This window comes from Rhineura floridana, chromosome 11 (genome assembly GCF_030035675.1).
Source record: "Rhineura floridana isolate rRhiFlo1 chromosome 11, rRhiFlo1.hap2, whole genome shotgun sequence".
NCBI lineage: Eukaryota > Metazoa > Chordata > Lepidosauria > Squamata > Rhineuridae > Rhineura > Rhineura floridana.
In genome coordinates this window covers 56,073,988-56,096,833 of record NC_084490.1, presented here as the reverse complement: position 1 = coordinate 56,096,833, position 22,846 = coordinate 56,073,988, and the positions used below count along the sequence as shown (strand labels likewise).

The 22,846-nt window shown below is 43.3% G+C and overlaps 2 protein-coding genes across 6 annotated transcripts in view; one reads left to right on the top strand and one right to left on the bottom strand.

Annotated features, from left to right (window-relative positions):
* ADAM11 (ADAM metallopeptidase domain 11) overlaps nucleotides 1-12,606 on the bottom strand; it is a 137,013-nt gene extending 124,407 nt beyond the window's left edge. For 3 of the 5 annotated variants that reach the window (XM_061591304.1, XM_061591302.1, XM_061591303.1), the window contains exons 1-3: nucleotides 12,525-12,606; nucleotides 7,838-7,940; nucleotides 687-856 (exon numbers count right to left, since the gene is read on the bottom strand). In XM_061591304.1, coding sequence (XP_061447288.1) covers nucleotides 687-856; nucleotides 7,838-7,940; nucleotides 12,525-12,527 — 276 coding nt within the window. In that variant the 5' untranslated portion in view covers nucleotides 12,528-12,606. Of the gene's footprint in view, nucleotides 1-686; nucleotides 857-7,837; nucleotides 7,941-10,893; nucleotides 11,060-12,524 lie in introns of those variants that run through there. The other 2 variants (XM_061591306.1, XM_061591305.1) reach the window with 2 other exon arrangements.
* On the top strand, nucleotides 12,587-22,284 carry CCDC43 (coiled-coil domain containing 43). Its single transcript, XM_061591307.1, has 5 exons — nucleotides 12,587-12,810; nucleotides 15,658-15,745; nucleotides 18,247-18,382; nucleotides 20,067-20,125; nucleotides 21,446-22,284. Exons 1-5 carry the CDS (start codon nucleotides 12,646-12,648, stop codon nucleotides 21,631-21,633), a joined length of 636 nt encoding a protein of 211 aa, XP_061447291.1. The 5' UTR covers nucleotides 12,587-12,645; the 3' UTR covers nucleotides 21,634-22,284.
* The last annotated feature ends 562 nt before the right edge of the window (nucleotides 22,285-22,846 follow it).

Here is a 22,846-nt window from a genome sequence, read left to right as displayed (position 1 = left end):
AGGGAGTTGGAGTTCTGATTAATAATAAGTCAAGTACAAAACAGGAGTAGATGAAACCATACGCTTGTGAAACATTCTAAAACTAATCTTGTTATTTCTGATATTTAATAAATACTTATTTGGTTTACCAAAGGCCTGATCCTTGGCTGGGGGATATACATACCAGAAGGGAGGGCAAGGTAATTACCAAGGCTGAACAGAAACAGTATCTAATGGTGGCAGCGGTGAAGGGAGGAATAATAACAATTCAAGTATCCAGAGCAACCCAGAGTTGTATGCATTATCTATAAAGATGCAAGGGGGTTGGGAACAGCATAAGCACGCAGTCACAAAAGTAACCAGCTAGAGAGAGACTCAGGCAAAGTCTCTGGGAGTATTGGTTATAGGACGTGACTGGTGGTGCTGCCTAGCAGGGGGATCTAGTGAGATCTGTGCTAGAGCGGAGTGAGACACCATATAAAGGACGGTCCGGACTGGTGGTATTCCTGGTAGTGCCTAGTGAAAGGCAGTAGCCACAAGCAGGTGGGAACCTGACAGGGAGAACCAGGGGAGGATGTCACAGAGGGACTCTGCATATAGAGGCATTCTTGATGGAGCCCCGTCTATTGAACAGGTTCTAGTTACTTATTATGCCTGACTGTATAACTTCGGCTTTCTGAATAGAGAAACAACTCCATTGCACTCACCCCACCAAGTCGCCTCACACTCTCTGCCAGAAATTCCAAAGTCTTGCCACTGGAGAGGTCCAAGTAGAAAGATTTCCCAACCAAAGGACGATTCCTTGCTGAACTTGCAGCCTCCTCTCGTTTCATTGTTGGTTTTGTTTGGCTGTTCTGGTTTTTGCCATCTAGTCTAGCTGCAAGTTAAAGAGGGATGTTGCCCAATTACAAACTTTTTACTCACTCTCTCAAACACTTGTTTAATAGTTGTCGTTATGTACCGCTCCCTCAAACACTTGTTTCATTGTTGTTGTTGTTATGTGCCTTCAAGTCGATTACAACTTATGGCAACCCTATGAATCAGCAACCTCCAATAGCACCTGTTATAAACCACCCTGTTCAGATATTGTAAGTTCAGGTCTGTGGTTTCCTTTATGGAATCAATCCATCTCGTTTGGTCTTTCTCTTTTTCTACTTGTGATGTCATATGTTAAAAACTGTAAATATGGTAAGTGCGGGTTTATATAGGGATATATGGTAAGTGAATTGAGTAAGAGGGGGGAGTACATGGACTAGAATGCTGGAGAATGTTGGATGATGATTGGCTGAGTGTTTGAATGGCTGAAGGTATAAATGAGAGGATGACAGTTGAGTTCGGGAGGTTGTTGGGGGGAGTTGAGAGGAGAGTGATTGGAAAGGAGTTGAAGTGGGAGGCAGTTGGGATTGAGTTGACAGAGTTCTGAGGGAGGTTTGGATTCTATTAGGCTGATATTTGGACAGAATATATATAACTGGAAACGTAAGAGTGACACTATATGAAACCATATGTTTGTTAAACGTTCCTAACGTAATCTTGTTATTTCCTAGTGTTATCAAATAAATACTTTTATTGGTTTACCAAAAGCCTGATCCTTGGCTGGGGATATACAGACCAGAAGGGAGGGCAGGTAATTACCAAGGCTGAAGGGAAACTGTATCTAATGGTGAAGGAAGAAATTGTAACATCGTCAAGTATCCAGAGCAACCCAGGATTGTATGCTTTATAGACAAAGATACAGGGGGGTTGTGGACAGCAAGGGCACCCAGACACAAAGTAACAAGCCATAGGGAGACTAAGGCGAAGTCTCCAGCAGTATTGTTTACAGGGAGTGGCTGGTGGTGCTGCCTAGCAGTGGGATCTTGAGAGATCTGTGCTAGAGCTGAGTGAGAAAAAATAAAAACGATGATTGTGACTGGTGGTGTCCTGAGGTGGTGCCTAGTGAAAGGCGGTAGCCACAAGCAGGTGGGAACCTGACAGGTGGAGCCAAAGGTGGGATCGTCACACTACTCCCTTCTGTTTTTCCCAGCATTATTGTCTTTTCTAGTGAATCGTGTCTTCTCATGAGTCCAAAGTATGATCACCTCAGTTTCATCATTTTAGCTTCTAGTTATATATTTGTCTTTTTCGCAGTCCATGGTATCCACAAAGTTCTCCTCCAACACCACATTTCAAATGATTTGATTTTTCTCTTATCTGCGTTTTTCACTGTCCAACTTTCACATCCATACATAGATATCAGGAATACCATTGTCTGAATGATCCTGACTTTAGTGTTCAGTAATACATCTTTGCATTTGAGGACCTCTCATAGCTCCCCTCGCCAATCCTTATAGCTGGCTTTATTCTGCCTTTTCTATTGTTAGCAATATTATTTTTGTGTATTACTATCAGCTACAGTAGGGCCCTGCTTACCGGCGCTTTGCATTCCAGCATTCTGCTAATGCGGTGGCAGGAAATTCCCCATTTTAAAGCCGTTTTTGCAATTTTGCGGCATTTTTGCACAACGTGCCCCATTATAATCAATGGGGTTCTACTTTACAGCGATTTCCGCTTTATGGCGGGGTCCTGGTCCCTAACCTGCCGTATAAGCGGGGCTCTACTGTATTTTGTTCACCATACCAACAGCCTATGTGGTGTAGTGGTGAGAGTGTTCAACTAGAATCCTGGGAGACCTGGGTTCAAATCCCCACCCATCCATGAAGCTCACTGGTTGACCTTGGGCCAGTTACTGTCTTTCAGCGTAACCTACCTCACAGACTTGTTGTGAGGATAAAATGGGGAAAGAACCATTAATGCCACCTTGAAGGAATGGTGAGATATAAATGTATTTTTTTGCTGTTGTAATTTGATAACGCACTTAACCTTGCTGCTATGTCAATCTCTTGTGTGTTCTGTGATGTTTTCTGTATTGTTATATTTGCTGTTTATAATTAATGGCTTATTGTAATTCTTTAGAGTGATTTGGTTTTATTGTCACGTTGAATCCAGAGAAAGTTTCTGTGCAATGCTACATATGTCCGCTCAGAAGCAAGCATGTATACTACACTGTATAGGATTGCAGCCTTAAGCCACACTTTAAACTGCAATGCTATGCACACTTGCTTGAGTGTAAGCACAGCTGAGAACAGTAGGTTTTACTTTGAGTAAACATGCACAGGATAGACTTGGGCTGCAATCCAATACATGCCTACTCAAACGGAAGCTCCATTGGGTTTAATGGGACTTACTCCCAGGTAAATGTGTACTGGATTGCAGCCTTAGTTCCTTTGAAATCAATGGGACTTTAGTCGTGACCAACTTATCCCACCGATTTCACTGGAACTAAAGCACAATGAATGTCCTCTGCATCCAACCCATTTAGGGTTGCCAGGTCAGAAGCATCCCAAAACCTCAGATTTTAGGGGCAGGCCCGAGTGATGTCATGGGGCGGGCCCGAGTGATGTCATGGGGCGGGCCCGAGTGATGTCATGGGGCGGGCCCGAGTGATGTCATGGGGCGGGCCCGAGTGATGTCATGGGGCGGGCCCGAGTGATGTCATGGGGCGGGCCCGAGTGATGTCATGGGGCGGGCCCGAGTGATGTCATGGGGCGGGCCCGAGTGATGTCATGGGGCGGGCCCGAGTGATGTCATTAAGCATGATACATTAAGCATCAATCACAGTTGCTTGGAGCGTACAATTAAAAAAATATCTGACTGGAAATTAAGCTAGACATCTTAGCTAAGAGATGGAGCCTGGGTAGGGAACATTTAATCTAGCCTACTTGCTTTTGACAAAAAGGGTTTAAGTGCCTTCAGGCCAGTCCAGTCACCAGAAGGCCACTGTAGGAAGAAAGGAGCCTAGTGTTGTGGACATGTTAGATGGGAGCACTCGGGAGTAAAGATGGATGCCCCTGAAGGCTGCAATTCTAAACACACGTACTAAGGGCCTAAGCCCCCCTAGAACTCAACAGGACTTACTTCTGAGTACAGTAGGGCCCCGCTTTACAGCGCTTCGCTTTAAAGCGCTTCATTTATGCGGCATTTTTAAATTGTAACCCTGTCCCGTATTTGCGGCGCTTGTTCCATTTTTGCAGCGATTTCCAGTCATACCACAAAGACGCAATTGATGGCGCCCGACGCTCTGAGCGCATCATCAGAGCTTTCCTCCCACAGTTGGGCTGATGGGAGTTGTAGTTAAAGGAAGGAATGTTTCCAAGCAGGTGCCATTTTGTGCAGTCTGATTCAGCATGCAGCGTGTGCAGCGTGCAGAAAGCGAGGGAGGCTTGGGAGGGCTGGTGAGTGCTTAAACGAGGCGGCGGCGGCGGCAAACAGGTGTGCGAGGAAGGCGGCAGAGAACAGCTTTCGAACAAACAGGCAGGGGTGTGAGAGTGGTGGTGGGGAAAGCGAGGGAGACTTGGGAGGGCAGGCGAGTGCTTAAACGAGGCGGAGGCAGCAAACAGGTGTGCGAGGAAGGCGGCGGAGAACAGCGTGCGAACAAACAGGCAGGGGTGTGTGAGTGGTGGTGGGGAACGAGGGAGGCTTGGGAGGGCTGGCGAGTGCTTAAACGAGGCGGAGGCGGCAAACAGGCGTGCGAGGAAGGCAGCGGAGAACAGCAGAACATCGATCAGCTGTTGTGGGAGGAGCTCCCGCACTACAGCTGATCGATGTTCCGCTTTACGGCGATTTTCGCTTTACAGCGGTGGTCTGGTCCCTAACCCGCCGTATAAGCAGGGCCCTACTGTAGATATAGTTTGGATTGTGCTGTTGGTAAAGCTTGACTAGGGATCCTCTGCAAAGACATCCATATCCAAGCAGGGTTGGCAACCCCCTGCCTGGAATGCCCTACCCCTATCTTTTAATGTGGCTGCTCCAAAAGTCTTTACAGATTTGACCCTTCACTTCAGAAAGCGGCCTGAGAAATCAGTAAGAGTAAGAAGATTCTCTACCCTTTCTGTCTACCCTGTGGGCTGCTATAAACTCACTTTGACAGCCAACCCATTTCCAGTGAGTAATAATTGACAGAGAGAAAACACACATGGTTTGGTCTACCGTCACAGGCAGCAGCTTGGGAACAACAACTGCAGCCACACTTCCAAATATGTGAATTCTCTTTTACCACTATTGGGCAAGAAACAAACTGCCATGCAACCAACAAGGTGCATCATCAATGGGTTTTAGGGGGTTGAGCTGAGCACATACAACCACTGCTGTTGCTTCTATGGAGTGAGGTTAAAGGTAAATGAAATGCAAACAGAAAATGAAAAACAAAATACAGTGATGCTTTCCTAAATGCAATACCATACCAAACACAACAAGATTCCTATGAGTAAGGCAGACAACTTAGCATCCCACAACCAGTCAGGATAACCGAAAACCAAAACTAAAAAAATCCTTGCAGCCAGTCATGATTGCTGACATGAGTGAGATCCTATCAGCACATAATACCTCTGCTCTGAAATCTGCATTGGTTGCTGATTTGCTACCAGGCCAAGTTCAAGCTGTGCTTTCCATGTTATGGATGCCACATGGTACTTGTTCTCTTGTAAGAAATCAGTCCTGTAAAGTGGCTGCATTTTGGACACTCTCTTCATAGGGTTTTCGTGGTAAGAGGTATTCAGAGGTGGTTTACCATTGCCTTCCTTTCACTTTGGGCACATATCATACTTTGGACACATAATGAGAAGACATGATTCACTAGAAAAGACAATACAGAAAAACAGAAGGGAGTAGAAAAAGAGGAAGACCAAACAAGAGATGGATTGATTCCATAAAGGAAGCCACAGACCTGAACTTACAAGATCTGAGCAGGGTGGTCCATGACAGATGCTAGTGGAGGTCACTGATTCATAGGGTCGCCATAAGTCAAAATTGACTCGAAGGCACATAACAACAACGAAGTGGCAACACCTACGCTTTGGAACTCCTTTCCTATTGACATTAGGCAGATGCCTCTTTTCAGCACCTGCTAAAATCATTTTTGTTTAGGCAAGCCTATCCACGCACATAGAAGCTATTGTGTTTTTAAATCTGTTTATAACTCATTGTTGGTTTTATTAATTTGAATGTTTTTCAATACATGTATTTAACTGTTTTTCCCAATAATTTTATTGTTTTAATTCTTTCTGTAAACCGCTTTGAGATTTTTTACAATAAAGCAGTATATAACTGTTGTAAATAATATACATAAATAAATTTTGGAGTCACAGCTTTTAAAAATGTTTTTAAAGATGTTTTGTTTTAATATATTTTAAAATCTGTTCTTATGATTTTTAAAGTGTTTTTAGTGCTTTTGTTTGCTGCCCTGGGCAGCAAACTGAGAAGAAGGGAGGGATATAAATCAAATAAATAAAAAAATTAATAAACTTCATTCACCCAACCCAAAATTCAGAATCATGCCACTTTAAGCTGTTTTGCAACTGTTTACACTTGTTTTATGGTTATTGGTTTTTAAAGGGATTTATTTCTTATTGTGAGCTGCCTTGGTTTCCAATTACCAACCCTACCTCACAGGGTTGTTGGAAAGACTCCATACATACAAAGTGCTGGTTTTGACCTATAAAGCCTTACACGGCATGGGACCGCAATACCTGGTGGAGCGCCTCTCCCAATATGAAACTACCCGTACACTGCGCTCAACATCTAGGGCCCTCCTCTGAGTACCATCCCATCGAGAAGCTCGGAGGGTGGTGACTAGAAATAGGGCCTTTTCGGTTGTGGCCCCCGAACTGTGGAATGGTCTTCTTGATGAGGTGCGCCTGGCGCCGACGGTGCAATCTTTTCGGTGCCAGGTGAAAACCTTTTTATATTCCCAGGCATTTTAATGTGTACTATTAATATTTATTGTTGTATTTTGCTGCTATTTTGATTATTTTTGTTTGATTCCATTGTATTATTGTATTTATATATTCTCTGATTGTTTTATTATTATGTACACCGCCCAGAGAGCCCTTGGGCTTAGGGCGGTATATAAATTAAATAAAATAAATAAATAAATAAATACACACACACACTTGTAAAAATACACCCCATATAATAGTTTATTGTCAAACCAGTTGGTCATTGCAGAACATTTGTTAAAAAATGAGTATTAGTTTCCTTCATAATAAAAAATGTGATACTTAGGTAAACCCTGCCTAATTGCTTTAAAAATAGGATTGGAGAGGAAGAGAAAGATTTACAACACAAACACAATTCTTTGTTATAATACTTTCATATTGCTAAGGTTTTCAAAGCACTGCCCTCTCCAACAGCCCAGGGTCTGACTCTTGCACACAAGAGAAAAAAAAAGTTAGTAAATTAAGTAAATTAACTTAAGTAAATTCTTACTCAAACTGAAGATCTCAAAACCACAATTTTCTGACATTGCAACGAAGTTTAGGTACTGCCTGAGTCAACAAATCACAACCCTGGCTTCACTTATTGGCTACAATCCTGAAAGGGCGGGGTCAGAGCTGGGAAAAGTTATTTTTTTTGAACTACAACTCCCATCAGCCCAATCCAGTGGCCATGTTGGCTGGGGCTGATGGGAGTTGTAGTTTTAAAAAAGTAACTTTTCCAAGCTCTGGAGCTAGGAGCTGCTATACAGATCAGTTAAACAGATTAAACAGTTGCAGGGGGCGGGCAGCTGATGTTTTGGTGTATATCCCGGGAATCAGACCACCTAGAAACTTAATTTTTTTTTTAATTGAAGCTGAGAATCCAGAGATTAAGATGAGTTAGCCGGAGACCCGGAGGGAACCCCCCAAAACTGGAGAATCCGGCCAAAAACTGGACACCTGGTAACCCTAGCAGAGACACATTTTAAATAAAAATCAGTCTAATTATCCATGCTGGCTAGAGTACTCTGCCTCACTGAGAGATCACGGATGCATTCACTCACCAAGATTTTGCCAATGGCAAAGTTCCCAGTCAGCCATTTTAGCAGAGAAGGGCAGGTTGGGCCAGGCCAGCAGAATCCTCAACAAAAAGATTACTTCAGAAGGCTAAAATAAAGCCAAAACAACAAAGAAACAGTCATCATTCTAGAAGTCGTCACTTTCCTGTAACATTGGTTAACACAGCTTCCTAGTTTCCTTCATTTCCCACCTCATTCCTACACTTTGTTTTAATTATTGGTTCCAGTGCCAGGCTCTGGTATTCAAGAGACACTCAGGTAATAAAGCTCCAAGAATATTTCAAACAATTGGTTATTGAGAGCAGAACACAGATTAAAGATCTGTTGTAATCCAGTCCAGAGAAACTCCTCTCATTCATGTGGAAAGGTATCAAAATAAAAAGGTCCCAAATCCTCTCAAAACACTTTTATTTATTTATAGATTTCTATACCACTCTTCACTAAAATGGTCACAGGGCAGTTTCCCCAAAATAAGGTCATACGAAAACGTAACACATAATAAACAGAAACACTAACATAATTCTCATGAAATACATAATGAACACAAACATAGAAATGACATAATCCACCAGCCTTTAAAGCCTGACCCAAAAAGATGGGGATATTTTGGGGTAAGCCAGGCCTCTACAAAACAGACAGGCTTTACTTCAACCAAAATGGAACCAGACTAGGTAAGAAGCTACTTTATACCTAGTCAGAGCATTGATCCATCTAGCTCAGTATTGTCTATACAGACTGGCTTGAGTCACTCTCAGCTCTACCTGGAGTTGACAGGGAATGAACCTAGGACTTTCTGCATACAAAGCAGATTCTCTACCACTGAACTATGGATCCTTCTTCACTGGTGGTGCTTAATATCTAAAATGTTGTAGTACAGTACAGTTTTTAAACTGAACCCTGGGAGGCCATCAGGAGCAGGGGAATATCCGGTTTGGGATGAATTATCCTTAGGTGAGAGGGTGAAAACATTTCTGATTGTCCAAATGGGGACAGGATAGTACTAGGCAATGAAACTGCAGTGCGGAAAAAAATCACCTACAGTCCTTTGGCTTCTTTGACTGGCTAAAACACACATACCAGAGACATCTGGAGAGACACGCATCATGTTACAGGTTGCTTATATTGTTACTCTCATCCCAATCTCTGAGTGGTGTGAGACTTTCAGGGTTGCCAACACTTACCCAGGATTTGGTATCCTTGGAAAGAAGGTCAGCAGAGATTATGGTGTCTTATAGGACATACGGTTTTTATTTACACACATATATAGCCTGAGAGTAATATGGAGGGGTTCTCAGCATTAACAGGCCATCAGATCTTGCTCCCCATTGCCCGCAGCTTTGGAGATTCAGACATACAGAACAGGCCTCTCTTTGTGTCTTTCCACCTTCACCCAAAACACAAGACTAAACAACACAAGCCTCTCCTTGGCTCCAGGTTAGGAGGGAGGAGGACCTTTCTCCTTAGAAGAGTTCCAATAGCAACAAGACCTCTCTTGGCCACCTCCCTTTAGATATGCAGATTGACCACTCAATAAGCCCATTAACTCACAGGCTTACTTGGTTAAATTATTAACTTATATAGAGGAAACTGGTTTGTCCAGTTTAGCAGGTCTCTCCATTGCAGACTGTATCTCTTACAGGCACACAATTACAAGCTGGAAGGGGTCTCACAGATATCATCCAAACCCACCCCCACAATCCTATGACAACATGCTAATCCTAGAAGCCTTTGAGCCAAGCCAGAGGATTGGAATACTTTACTTTAAAAAACATAGATAACCAAAATCTGGTGGAACAACAAGAACAGTAAGTAGGGTTGCCAGGTTCTTGGCCTGAGACTGATCCTGTATCTTTAAAAGAGAAAGTCAGCCAAGTGCAGGTGTTCTTGCAACACTATAATGAGAATAACCACAAGGTAGGGTTCTCCCTTCCCCCTGCACAACTTTTAAAGCTACAGAAGACCTCTTGGAGTCTGGCAACCAAGAGGTCTTCTGTATCTTTAAAAGTTGTGCAGGGGGAAGGGAGAATTCCACCTTGTGGTTTTTCTCATTACGGTGTTGCAAGAACACCTGCACTTGGTTGACTTTCTCTTCTCCTAAAGATACAGGATCAGTCTCAGGCCATGTACCTAGCAACCCTAACAGTAAGCTGTGGTTATCTATGAATGCAAACTCTACAGAAGGGGTAGCTAATGCAGTGTCCTTCAGATGTTGCTGGACTCCAGTTCCCATCAGCCTCAGCCAGCATGGGCAAATATTAGAGATGACAGGAATTGTAGTCCAACAACATTTGGCGGGTACTATCACTACATTGGCTACCGCTGCTCTGAAGCATAATGAATATGTTTAGCACAAGCTTTTGTGCAATCCCCCCACTTGCCACTTTACTTTTAGAAAGCAAGAGCACAACAGAGAGATATTGTTCAGCCCTTCCTGTTTGGTCAGGAGGCCAGAAGTTTCAGGATGGTACTATAGGGTTTATGTTAACTGAACGAGAAAGAGCAGTAGAGACACAGAGCGTCTTTGTAACTTTTCTTTTATTTACCGAAATAAAAGCCCAACCTATTGGGAGCAGGCAGATCCCTAAAGATAGGCAGCATATCGCTAACCCCGTAACAAGTCCCTAGAAGAAACGGGGCACCCAAAGTATGACTCAGCCGTCTTACAGCTCCCTTTTCTCCAAATCCAGACGGCAAAAAAACAAAAAACAAAGCCTGCCTTGTTTTTCACATCTCCCCATCTACAGATCGGTAGCCCCAGATCCTTACCCCTACCCTTGCCTGTTCCAGAAAAGGAAAGGGAAGCATGCATGACAATTGGGAACCATTTGACCTTTTGGTAAACCCCTACTCTTCTTTGGGAAAGGCTACACAAAATCATAGCAAGAGACTGGTTAGTAAAAGGTGAGCAAAGACCCGCACAAAAGCAAAAATGCTGTGTACGAATCAAAGAAACAAAAAACTTTAACCAGATCTAATCACTGGGGCTCTCAGCTTTCAGTGCAGTCAATCCACCATTCCTTACAAAACCGAATCTTACTTACATGAATTCTAGGAGAGCCTAACGTTGTTTGTCTGAAACGACCAATGAATCAAGTTTAAATTTCCTGCCAATGGCTTCAGTGTAAGAGTTTGTGAGCTACGGTAGTCCGGAAGGGCCAAACTAGTTGGGAGGAGGGGCCTGAGGGGCGGAAGTTTACAAAGGAAACTCCTCCGGATACAATTGAGCAAGTGCAGGCGTTTCAAATTAAAGGCATCATTCGAACCTCTCCAGGCATATACCAAAAGAACTTGTAGGAATACTTTGAATATCCTCCTGATCTAGTATGGCTGCTTTCTTTTCTGACAGGGTTCCTGTGCTTTCAACAGCAGCCAGAAATGCAACAGGTGAAGCTTCATTCAACACCACATTGCTGCCTATCATTTCTTTTATTCATGGTCACATCATACGTTAATGCTGCTGCTGGGAGGAAGCCCATAAATTGGAATCGACTTGAAGGCAGTACATTTACATTTTTTACTAGGAAGAAGACAGATGTATGAGCCTGCCTGTGCCTCTTTGGTCCTAGGTCACTGAATATTATTTTTATTTATATAAAGTTATTTGTGCATCCCAAATCCTTTGCATAATTATTCCAAAGTAATATCTGTTTATAGGTCACTGTTCTGTAAAGTGAAACCGTCGGGTGCAGTCATCCGGAGCTTTGGAGTGCGTTGCCATCAGTATGCTGATGACATGCAGCTCTATTTCTCCTTTTCATTTTCTTCAGGTGAGGCTGTCAATGTGCTGAACCGGTGCCTGGCTGCAACAATGGACTGGATGAGGGCTAATAAACTGAGGCTCAATCCAGACAAGACTGAGATGCTGTTAGTGGGTGGTTCTTCTGACCAGATGGTGGATGTCCATCCTGTTCTGGATGGGGTTGCACTCCCCCTGAAGGAGCAGGTTCGTAGCTTGGGGGTTGTCCTAGAACCATGTCTGTCACTTAAGGCTCAGGTAGCCTCGGTGGCACAGAGTGCCTTCTACCAACTTTGGTTGGTGGCCAACTACGTCCCTATCTGGACAGGGATAACCTGGCTTCAGTTGTCCATGCTCTGGTAACCTCCAAATAAGATTACTGCAATGCACTCTACGTGGGGCTGCCTTTGAAGACGGTTCGGAAACTGCAGCTTGTGCAAAATGCAGAGGCCAGATTGGTAACAGGGACCAGACGGTCCGAACATATAAAACCGATTCTGGCCCGCTTGCATCGGCTGCCTGTATGTTTCTGAGCTCGATTCAAGGTGCTGGTTTTGACCTATAAAGCCTTACACGGCTTGGGACCACAATACCTGATGGAACACCTCTCCCGATACGAACCCACCCGTACACTACGTTCAAGATCAAAGGCCCTCCTCTGGGTGCCTACTCCAAGGGAAGTTCGGAGAGTGGCAACAAGGGAGAGGGCCTTCTCAGTGGAGGCCCCCAAATTATGGAATGATCTTGTTGACGAGGTGCACCTGGTGCCAACACTGTTATTGCGCTGGTAGCCCCAGTAATTCAGGGTACGCACACAGCCTTCCCTGCTTGGACGATCAGAGTACATTTATTTATCCTAACAGGGACCCCTTACATGCCTGTGAGCCAAAGTGCACCAGGAAATGACATGCGGACAATGGGATGGTTCTTACTAACCATTTATATCTCAGGTTCTGGGGAGGCTTGCCCCACACTACCCATGCGCAATTGTCGCCGTCCTGCCATTCCGCGTGCGCACGCAACATTGCGTGTTAGCCAGGGCTGGTGGTGACCCAAGATGGCGGCGCCCTGTGCGTTCGAGCCGTGGCTGGAGGGCCGTCTGGCGGCACTGGGGTTAGATGGGGACGTGTACGGCGGATATATACGAGGTGTGCTGCGGGAGGCCGAGTGCGACGCAGAGCGGCTGGAAGGACTGGCAGGGGCGCTGGCAGCGGGGGAATCGGTGAGGGTGGCAGCGCCTTCAGAATTGGCCCCGGCCGGCATTCCTACCTGATTTCTTGGTCTGATTCCCCCCCCTTCCTCTATATCGCAGCACGAGGAAAGTCGAGAAGGGGAGCCGAGTAATCCTGGCTTTCTCTTGTTTTTTGGAGTTATTTTGCCCGTGCTAATCAAGTTGAATGTGTTAAAATTATACAAAAATCTAGCTGTGTTTATCTGTTGCACTGTAGTTGGCTTGATTTCTCTTTCTCCCACTCCCCACTCCTCCTTAACGGCCCATATAAAGAATATAAAGTCTTGTGGTGTAGCGTAGTGGCTAAGAGGCTGAACAGTGAATTGAAACGTTCTAGGTTCAGAACTTGCCTCTGCCATGAACTTGGTAGGCAGCCATTTTTTCCTCAACCCCCGCATGTGCAACGTGGGGATAAAGCTGATCTACCTTATAGGGTTGTTTTAAAGATTCCAGGATAACATGTTCTCTCTAGGGGAGAGAGGGGATGTGCTGGCAAGCCATAGCCAAGCTCCTCTGGTGTGTTTCCTCAGCCCTCCATGAATTGGGGTGAGCTTCTGAAACGTGAAGAATCTATACTCATGGAGGCCCCTGTGTGAATTAGAAGCCTGCATAATTGGGAAATTCCCCACTTCAGGGCTCTAAACTGCACCAACATGTAGCCACCTACTCAGACATTGCAGCAGATAAACACGGGGGGGGGGGGGAAGTCCCTACACTCTCTTACATGATTTTCATCATGTGAAGAAATAGAAAGTCAAAACAGGTGTAATATACATGAAGTGCTCTGAACATTCTAAATCATTGTATAAATATTAAGTAATATTATTGTGGCACCTTTAGACATAGCACCTATATCATGACATGAGCTTTTGTATGCTTTAGCTAATTTTATTGAATGCGTAAAGCAGGTTCTTGCCTAGGAAAGCTCATGTCACAATAAGAAGAGCCCTGCTGGATCAGGCCAAAGGCCCGTCTAGTCCATCATCCTTTTTTCATAGTGGCATAGTGGTTAGTGTGTTGGACCTGGGAGACCAGGGTTCAAATCCCCACACAGCCATGAAGCTGACTGGGTGACCTTGGGCCAGTCACTGCCTCTCAGCCTCGGAGGGAGGCAATGGTAAACCCCCTCTGAATACCACTTACCATGAAAACCCTATTCATAGTGTTGACATAAGTCGGGATTGACTTGAAAGCAGTACAAAAAATAAATAAATCAGATGCTTATGGGAAGCCTGCTAGCTTGACCTGAATGCAATAGCTCTCTCCCTGCTTGTCATTCCCAGCAACTAGTATTCAGAGACACAACTGCCTCCAACAGTAGAGGCAGAACAGAAGCATTGATAGGTTTGTCCTCCATTTGTCTAACACTCTTGTATAATTACATGTCAGTTCTGCTTGATTGGGCCAAAGATCCATCTGGTCCAATATGTGTTAGTCTTAAACATGCTCCAAGGCTTTTTATAAGGGGCATTTGGCTAGCTTTGCGGGTGGGTAAAGGAAAATCCATCTGGCAGTGGAGCTCAGCACTTCTGTTTCCCCTATAATTGTTTCAATCTTGCCTTGTTGCAGTTAATGGAGTTTTCCTAAACATAATTACTCAGAAGTTCCACTGAGTTCAGTGGGATTTACTCCTTAGTAAGTGTGCTTAGGATTAAAGTTTTAAAATGTTATCCTTCCTCTACTTTCCAGTTTTTTTAGAAATAGTCTTTTATCCTAACAACTGCAACAATATGTTTCACAGATTAAATTTGTGTTTTAGAGTTTAGGTTGCAGTCCTTTGCACATTAACATGGGAGTAAGCCCTGCTGAGCACACCTATTTCTGAGTGAACATACATTGGGTTGTATTCAACATTAGTCATACCTGGTGCAGATCAATTGAAATAAGTGGACATGACAACGTTAGATTCATTAATTTCAGTGGCTGTACTCTGAGCACAACTTATTTGGATGGAACTCGTAGGATTAGGTTGGTAGACTATGAATGCCAACCATTGTCTCAAACTACTTTCTTTTGGTCAGTCCATGAGTTTCAGAGAGAAAGCAGGGATGGCCAGCTTTTGTATTAGGAGCCATCTTAATCTTCAGTCTATGGTCCTTTGAAGAGTGTTTTGCTGCATAAACTAATCTCGTCACTAAATGATCAAGCTCCATCATAATGTTGCACCAACTGGCATTGTGGGATTCCAGTTTATAGAATTCCTGCACTCAGGTGTGATATAACATACAAATATGGACATTTACATATTACATTCATAGTATGTACTAGGGGCTGTGCCCTGCTCGCTTTGTTCACCAACACCACCTACCTCCCAGACCCCTCCCTTACCCCTCATCAAAGTTGCCTCCCCTCCATTTACCCTTTGCCAAAGCCATTCCCTCACTTTACACTTGCCTATCTCTGTCTTCCTCCTTTGCTGGCCCAGCAGCTCTCAGAAGTTTGTCATCATGCTATAGTTCGCAAAGCCACTTGTCGGTGGCCTAAGGGAACTGTTGCATAATTACATTATTAGACAAATATAGTAATAGGAGACAATAAAAGAGCAAAGTAGCATTAAAGTCTGAATCAATCTCTCTGTCTCTCTCTGTGTCTCTGTCTCTCTCTCTCTCTGTGTGTAAATGAAACTGTAGCTAAGCTTTTTCCTACACCTTGGTTAAACTTTAGTAAGGTTACTAGCGCCTACATAACATTTACCTGGGGGTCCAGATTTGGCGTTGCAAGCCTCCAGTTGGCCCTCCCTGATTACACAGTATCTCCATAAAAACACTTAGTGTTGTGTGTCTTTGTGATGGACAAGCCTTTTTTATTTCAGCTGACAAAAATCTTTCCCCTTATCAGGATGAAGATGTACTAGAAGATGCTTGCAGGGAAATAATCAAAAGGTGGTCAGAGGCCCAAAATGCTGGAAGTAGTGAGAAAAAAGAAGGTATTTCATGTTCCTTTTGGCATCACCACAGTGGTTTCTGGGTATTTTCTGAATGGCTTTCAGCTTCCTAGACCAAAACATTAAACTCTTTTCTCTCCCTAATCTTTTCAGTCTCCTTATTTCACTGCTCATACTTTTACCTTTTATCTCTCAGACATCTGTTTCCTGGAACAATAACAATGTTTTTAGAAAAATTGTCTGTACTATTAATAAAAACAATACATTTACATAGTTTCATTTATGTGCATGGTCTTTGCAGAGTAACCAGTTCCTGCTCCCAAGGCACTTTACAGTATAAAATCTGACACTGAAGAGGTGATAGAGGCAAAGATAAAATAATACTTGTAGGGTTCAATTGCATGTACATAGGCTTTGTTTCAACTTGGGGTGAAAACTAAGATTGCCGGGAGAGGTAATTCACAGGTTTGGGTTAAGATTTATCAGTAAGCAGATGACATATGGCTCTATCTCTGTTTTCATCTACAAATCCAGGGAGTAAGGAGTAATTCTGAATAACTGTTTGGAGGCAGTTCTGTGGTAAATGAAAGTGGACAAGTAAAGTTTAATCCAGACAAGACAGAGATGCAGTTGGTCGGGAAGACCACTGATTTGGATAGAGGTTTGTAACTGATCCCAGTTAGGGTTGCACACAGCCCCTGGGGGAGTCTGGACTCAGAGCTGTCTGTGGAGGTGCTGGTGGCTAAGAGGGCATTTTGATAGATTTGGGTGGTTTGCCAGCTGCAACCTTATCTATGGAAAGTGGAGCTGGCTTCAGTTACACATACCCTGGTTACATTCAGACCAGATTACTGTAATGCTCTTTACTTGCAGCTGTCTTAAAAACAGTTTGGAAACTTCAGCTGGTACAGAATGTAGCTGTTAGGATGCTTTTGCAGTTGGGGGCAGGCATTTAGATCATATTACACCAATTTTACATTGGTTGCAAATTTGCTTTCAGGCTCATTTTAAACTGCTAATTTTGACCTTTAAATCCCTAAATGGTCTGGGACCAGGTTACTTGAAGGACCACCTACACTCATATGAACCTACCTTGACCCTCAGATTGTCCTTGGAGATCCTGCTCTCTGGCCCACTGCTAATAACCATTGGATTGGTGGGTACTGGGACAGGGCTTTTTCAGTGATGGCCCCATGTTTTTGGAATCCCTGGGAGGTGTGTATGATCTCATTGATACTTTTAAACAGCTTTTAAAATGTTTTGAAAATCTGCTTGGCTTTGTATTGGTGGCATGCCTTAGTTGCTCCTGTTTTGTTTATTGGCATTGTTGTTAATGCTTTGTTTAGTATATTATGTTTATTAATTCTTCTGAGGCACCTTATGAGGGTTTGTTAGCATCAGGGACATGCAATCCATCATTTAATTTTCAGTGCAGTCTTATGCTTGTTTGCTTTGAAGTAAGTCTCTTGTGTTCAGTAGAGCTTGTCCACAGGGGAGTGTGCATCAGACTGCAGCTTTAGGATAATCAGCTAGAAGATGACTTAATATTGAAGTGAGATGGGCTATTTTAAAACTCCATATTAACATGATTTTAAGCTATACATACATAAATTATACCTACAAACATGGACAGCAGATTCAGTGTCTCAACTAAATTTGAAGGACAATGACAGGGTTTTTTCTTCTATTTTATCTCATATATAGTTATCATAGCAGGATTATTTACTTTTGGCATCTGTATACCACCCCATAACATACAGTTTTCTGGGCAACTTAAAATAAAAGCAATGTAAGTGAAAAAGATTAAAGCGTAAAATCAAAACTATATATATACGACAGAGCACACAACACCTCCATATTAAAAACATAGATTTAATAAGGATGTTTAAGCCTTATGTGAGCAAATGGCAGAAAGGTTTATTATCGGAGGATTGATAGAGGTATCTGTTTGATAAAAGTTTTGTTTTTTTCCATATGTCTGGCTATAAAAAATGTTTTTGCTTAGGAAACTGCGAAACATCTATGGTACAGAAGGCACATGTTGCTTCTGCAAAGCAAGAACAGGAGACTTTAACATCTTTAAGAGCAGGAGGAAAGTGCTTAGTGTATTTAAAATGACCTGGGTCTGACCTTCCTCTTGCACAATTTCTATACTGAACTCAAAGCAGCATCTTAGTGATGCCCTCTGTGTCATCAGAGCTTGAATATTTCCGGGAAGTGATGCAATATTTTTACAGTTTATTTTGGACAGGCAGCTGGGGTTAAGTTGGGTGAGAAGTTATTTTAGGGTCCTGTTTAAAGTACTAAACTTTGTGATGTTGATTCCAAGTGTGACTTGCCTTGTGTTCAAAATAGCCCAGCACATGAAAACTGGCTATAAGCTGTTCTTCTACAGTATTTTGGATGTGCTGCTGCTATAGAACATAAACCCAAGAGTGAGATTGAAATGGTATGTGGGTCAAAGGATAAAGACAGGCCTCTCTTGTGGGCTTGCTCCTGAAGATAACTTTATTTACCCTTGCTTTGTCCCCTTTCCTCCACAGATGAGATCCAGGCTATTGCTAACATCATTGAAAAGCAGGCACAGATTGTGGTGAAACCGAAAGAAGTCTCTAAGGAGGAGACACTACAGAAAGCTGCCCTCCTGGCACAGTATGCTGAGGTGACAGATGATGAGGAATATCCTTTATGTTCCAAGTTCTGAAATTATGTTGGATCTACTCTGTGGCTGGCTGATCTGTAATTCCAAGGAGTAGAGTACATGGGTTCCCTTCCCTCCATTTCTTTTTATAGCCCACTCTATCCCATGAACTAAAGTAGATTACAACGCACATGTTTCTGGACCGGGATAGCCTGACCACTGTTGTCCATGCACTGGTAATCTCCAGGCTGGATTACTGTAATGCGCTGTATGTGGGGCTGCCCTTGAGGTTGGTCCGGAAGTTGCAGCTGGTGTAAAATGTGGTGGCGAGACTGCTCACTGGAGCAGGGTATCACCAACATGTCACCCTGGTGCTGAAAGAATTGCACTGGCTGTCCATTTGTTACCAGACCAAGTTCAAGGTTCTAGTTTTGGTGTACAAAGCCCTATACAGCTTGGGACCAGGATACCTGAAAGACCGTCTTACTCCTTATATACCCACTGCACTCTGGAGGTGAGGGCCTCCTGCAGATACCATCTTATCAGGAGGTTCGTTCTGCACATCATAGGAAATGGGCCTTTAGTGTGGTGGCACCTACCCTGTGGAATTCCCTCCCCTTAAATATTAGGCAGGTGCCATCTCTGTTATCTTTTCGGCGCCTTTTGAAGACTTTCCTATTTCAGCAAGCCTTTTAAGTTGAGACCTATCCAAGTCTGCATCTGTGTTGGAATTGCTTTTTAATTTTTTTAAAACTTTTTTTAACCAATATGTTTTTTAACCCTTTTTTAATGATGTCTTTAAAGCTTTAAAAAAAATGTTTTTAAAGTTGTTTTATTTTAATGTATTTTAAGGTCTCTTTTTATGATGTTTTAAAGTGTTTTTAGTGCTTTTGTTTGCCGCCCTGGGCTCTTGCTGGGAGGAAGGGTGGGATATCAGTCAATCAATCAATCAGTGTGTATTTGTAGAGAAGTTCCTATTTCTGAAGGGCTTTTGGTCTTGGAATATAAGAACTAGCATTAGTCAGGGCAAAGGTATGTATGTGCAATGAGTTAATGAGGGGTAATTAAATATTTTTTATTTATTTATTTTTAGATTTAAATGCCGCCCTTCCTCTTAGTAGGAGTCCAGGGCGGCAACCCTGTCCCTTAAATCCAAAAAGATTTCAGCTGCATTACTCCATCAGGTTAAGAAAAGTTTTTTTATTGTATTGAGGCATGTAGAATTACATTAGAAGCCCATAGTTGTTACACACCATTTGCTGTGGATTGGTAAGGCAAATTAACAGAAAGATGAATAACTTGGATAAATTATTTTCTTCAAGATGTTGTGATGGAGTGCAGGTATGGATGGCTTTCACAACAGACTGGACACAATCATGGAGGACAGGTTTATTGTTGCCTATGAGCTATGATAGGTAGGAATGGAATTGTCCTTGTATGGAGGCAACATGTATCTGATTGCCAGATGCTGGGAAGAAGCAGAGGTTGGATATCTCCGTCTTGCCCTATTTGTGATAGAAAGTGGCAGATGGTGAATCTGCAAGCAAGTATCTTCAGAACATTCTGGCAATCAGGAATGGAACTTTTGTGCCCTGTGTGGCTTCACAGTCCTTTTCCTGGGCTTGTAGTCATGTTGTGTCTTAGCCATAGCTTCCCTTCCACTTCAGCATTCCTTATCCCAAAAGTCTAAATTAGTTAGCAAATGCCCTTAACTCAACACACTGAAGCAGATGTGCAAGAGGATCCTGGGGCGGCAGCAGTGACCATCAGCTCTGAAAAATGTATCCTTTCAAAGATGGTATTTTGAAGCCACTATTGGTCAGTAATGTGAGGTTGGGAATGTTGACTTATGTCATGGGCCCCATGGAGAGTTCTTGGCAGAGTGATCAGGACTGAGGAGTAAGACTGGGATCTTGGGGAAGGGCCCAGTGGGCTGCAGTGGGAGGAGGCTGAAACAAGAGAAGGTTTCAGCAGTTTAGACAATGACAGCTCCACCTCCTTATTTCCATTTACAACTGTAGAAGTGCTGTCTGACATGAACCAGACCTTGTCCTGCCTTTCAGCCCTGCCTTATTACTCAAGCTGTCACTTGTGCCTCCTCCAGAAGAGGAGGAATTGGAGCTCAACCAGAGGTGGTGTCAGAGGAGTATCTGGGTGACGTACCTCCACCTCCTTTGCCAAGGGCTTGCCAGCAGATGCACAGGTGCAAGCAGATAGCACCAGCTTTTCAACCTGTTCGTAGGAGTGCCTGCTTGCTAACCCAGTCCTGTTCTGCGAAACCTTTCTCGCACAAATAGAAAGCCTTCCCTGAGCCTGCTTAAATGGTCTGAAGGGATGTGTCCAATTGCTGCGACATCTTAGCTTGAATAGCCATGCTTAATTATGCTGTGTAGAGATGCAGAATCCTGTATAACCTGTAAACTGCTATATGAAACACTCTTAAGCTGAGATTCCACATTAAACATAACTGAGAAACACGCACCAGTGAGTCTGAATCTAACGGAGTTGGCAAGGACAGCTTGAAAGAAAAGTGATGTAATATTGGTATTGTGATTTTGGGCTAGCAACTTTTAATAGTATGGAATCTCTGGAAGAGAATAATAGGAAGGTGGGGATGAAACAGCCTCACTGGATGGCTCTTGGATTGCAAGGGTAGTTTTGAGAGTTGTGGACTCCTGTTTTTGTATCTGCTGTCGTAGGAAAGATCTGCCTCCAACTGGATGCTAGTCCAACTTGGCTTCATGTGTTTCTGGTAAGATAATTGGATGGGCAGTTGCAGCTAATACAGTGACTCTACTGATAGTTTATATAGCTCTTTCTAATTTGAAAACTGCTTTATAGTCTTCATTGTATTAATACAGGCTTGGAAGGTTGAAATAAAGTCATTCATATAATGTTATAGATAAGGAAAGTGTGTCTAGCTGGGATTTGAATGCAGGATTCACACACAAATTTTTTTTCTCCGTGAACCATATTCGATCTGAGCCCTTACAGTTCCCTAGCTCTGCTGGAGTTGTCTTGATGCACCTGTTGCAGGAAAAAAATGTGCTGTTGAATTTCTCTGTGTGTTGAGTTCCTTGTTCTCCTCAACTCCTTGTCAGTTTTGTTCAGAAACACAAACCTGGAAAATGTTATGAATGCCCGGAAGCTAGAAAGAGAGCATTTGCGGGATGAATCGCATCGGAAGAAAGAGCAAGACAAGCTCCAGCGGGAGAAGGACAAGTTGACTAAGCAAGAACGTAAGGAGAAAGAGAAGAAAAGGACACAGAAAGGCGAGAGGAAGCTGTAGCCCGGAACTACTGCTGGACTCCTCTCTTCGCTTCCTCCCCTACCCCACTCTGTTATCTAGTATATGGCACAGCATGCACACACACACACCAGAGCGCTCAGAAGAAGGAACTCTTTTGGACACTTTGGGGGGGGGTTTGCTTTCAGAGCAGAAAATCTATCCTAGGCAAGGATTGGGGGGAGAGGTTAAAGGAAATTCTCTGAAGCACTGAAATAAAGCGATGTACACACACATTTTGTTGCCCATATTGTTGGGCTCAGTGGTCGTGGCCAACATCTGTAACCAAAGAACTGGGTGGTGGCTGTCTTTTTCCCCTTGTTGCTTTCTATTTTCATTAGCTGCTTAAGGAAGAAACTGTAAGGTTGAGGCAAAGGTTTGGGAACACCTCTGTATTCACTCTAGCCAAAGTTTGGTTTTGGTTGGTGGAACTGTGAGCAAAATCCACTTTCCCTCATATGTAAGCCAGGGAGAGGGAAAAACCCCTTATGAAGTTGAATTAAGAGCCTGGTGGCCCACCTGTAATCTTCTGCAGCCAAATGTGACCTAAAGTTTTTTTCTTCTCATTTGGGGCTGGGCTAGTAGATCTCTGTGTAAACATCCGCAAGGTTGTATTTTTGCCATCTAAGTAAAGTTCTGTGAATTTAATTAGCATGAGGCATGTTTGAATTGTTGGTTCTTTATCATGTATTGTGTTAGCAGTGGTAAAGCCTCTGACAAGCTGAACTGAAGCGGAGGAATATAATTCCAACTACTTGGGGACCAAATATCTTTGCAACAAATTGCTCACAGTCCAGATTATGTGAGAAGGAATGGGATTAAAACATCTTACAGACCCAGTGGAAGAGAGAATTGTGTGGAGCAGACTTAAGGCTTGGAAACCTTACTGGGAGGTGGTTGTTAGAAGATAATGAACCTGAGGGCCAGAGTGTTTAGAATGCTGAGTAGCCGAAGGACAATGGCAGAACAAGCAGGAGAGTGAGATACGTAAATCTGGGTGAAGAGTACATGACGGGTTAACTGACAGAAGACCCTCTCTTTCCATCCCTCAGAAAAGAATCTTCCTCATTGAAACTCAGTTCTTATCAGACCAATCTTATTTTCCTTCAGAATTCTTTGACTTTACGTTGGAAAGAATTCTGCAGCTGCTGGAAAGGAAAAAAGGGTTTTGGGGGTGGAGGGGATCTGGAATGGACATTTTCAGTTAAGGAAAAGT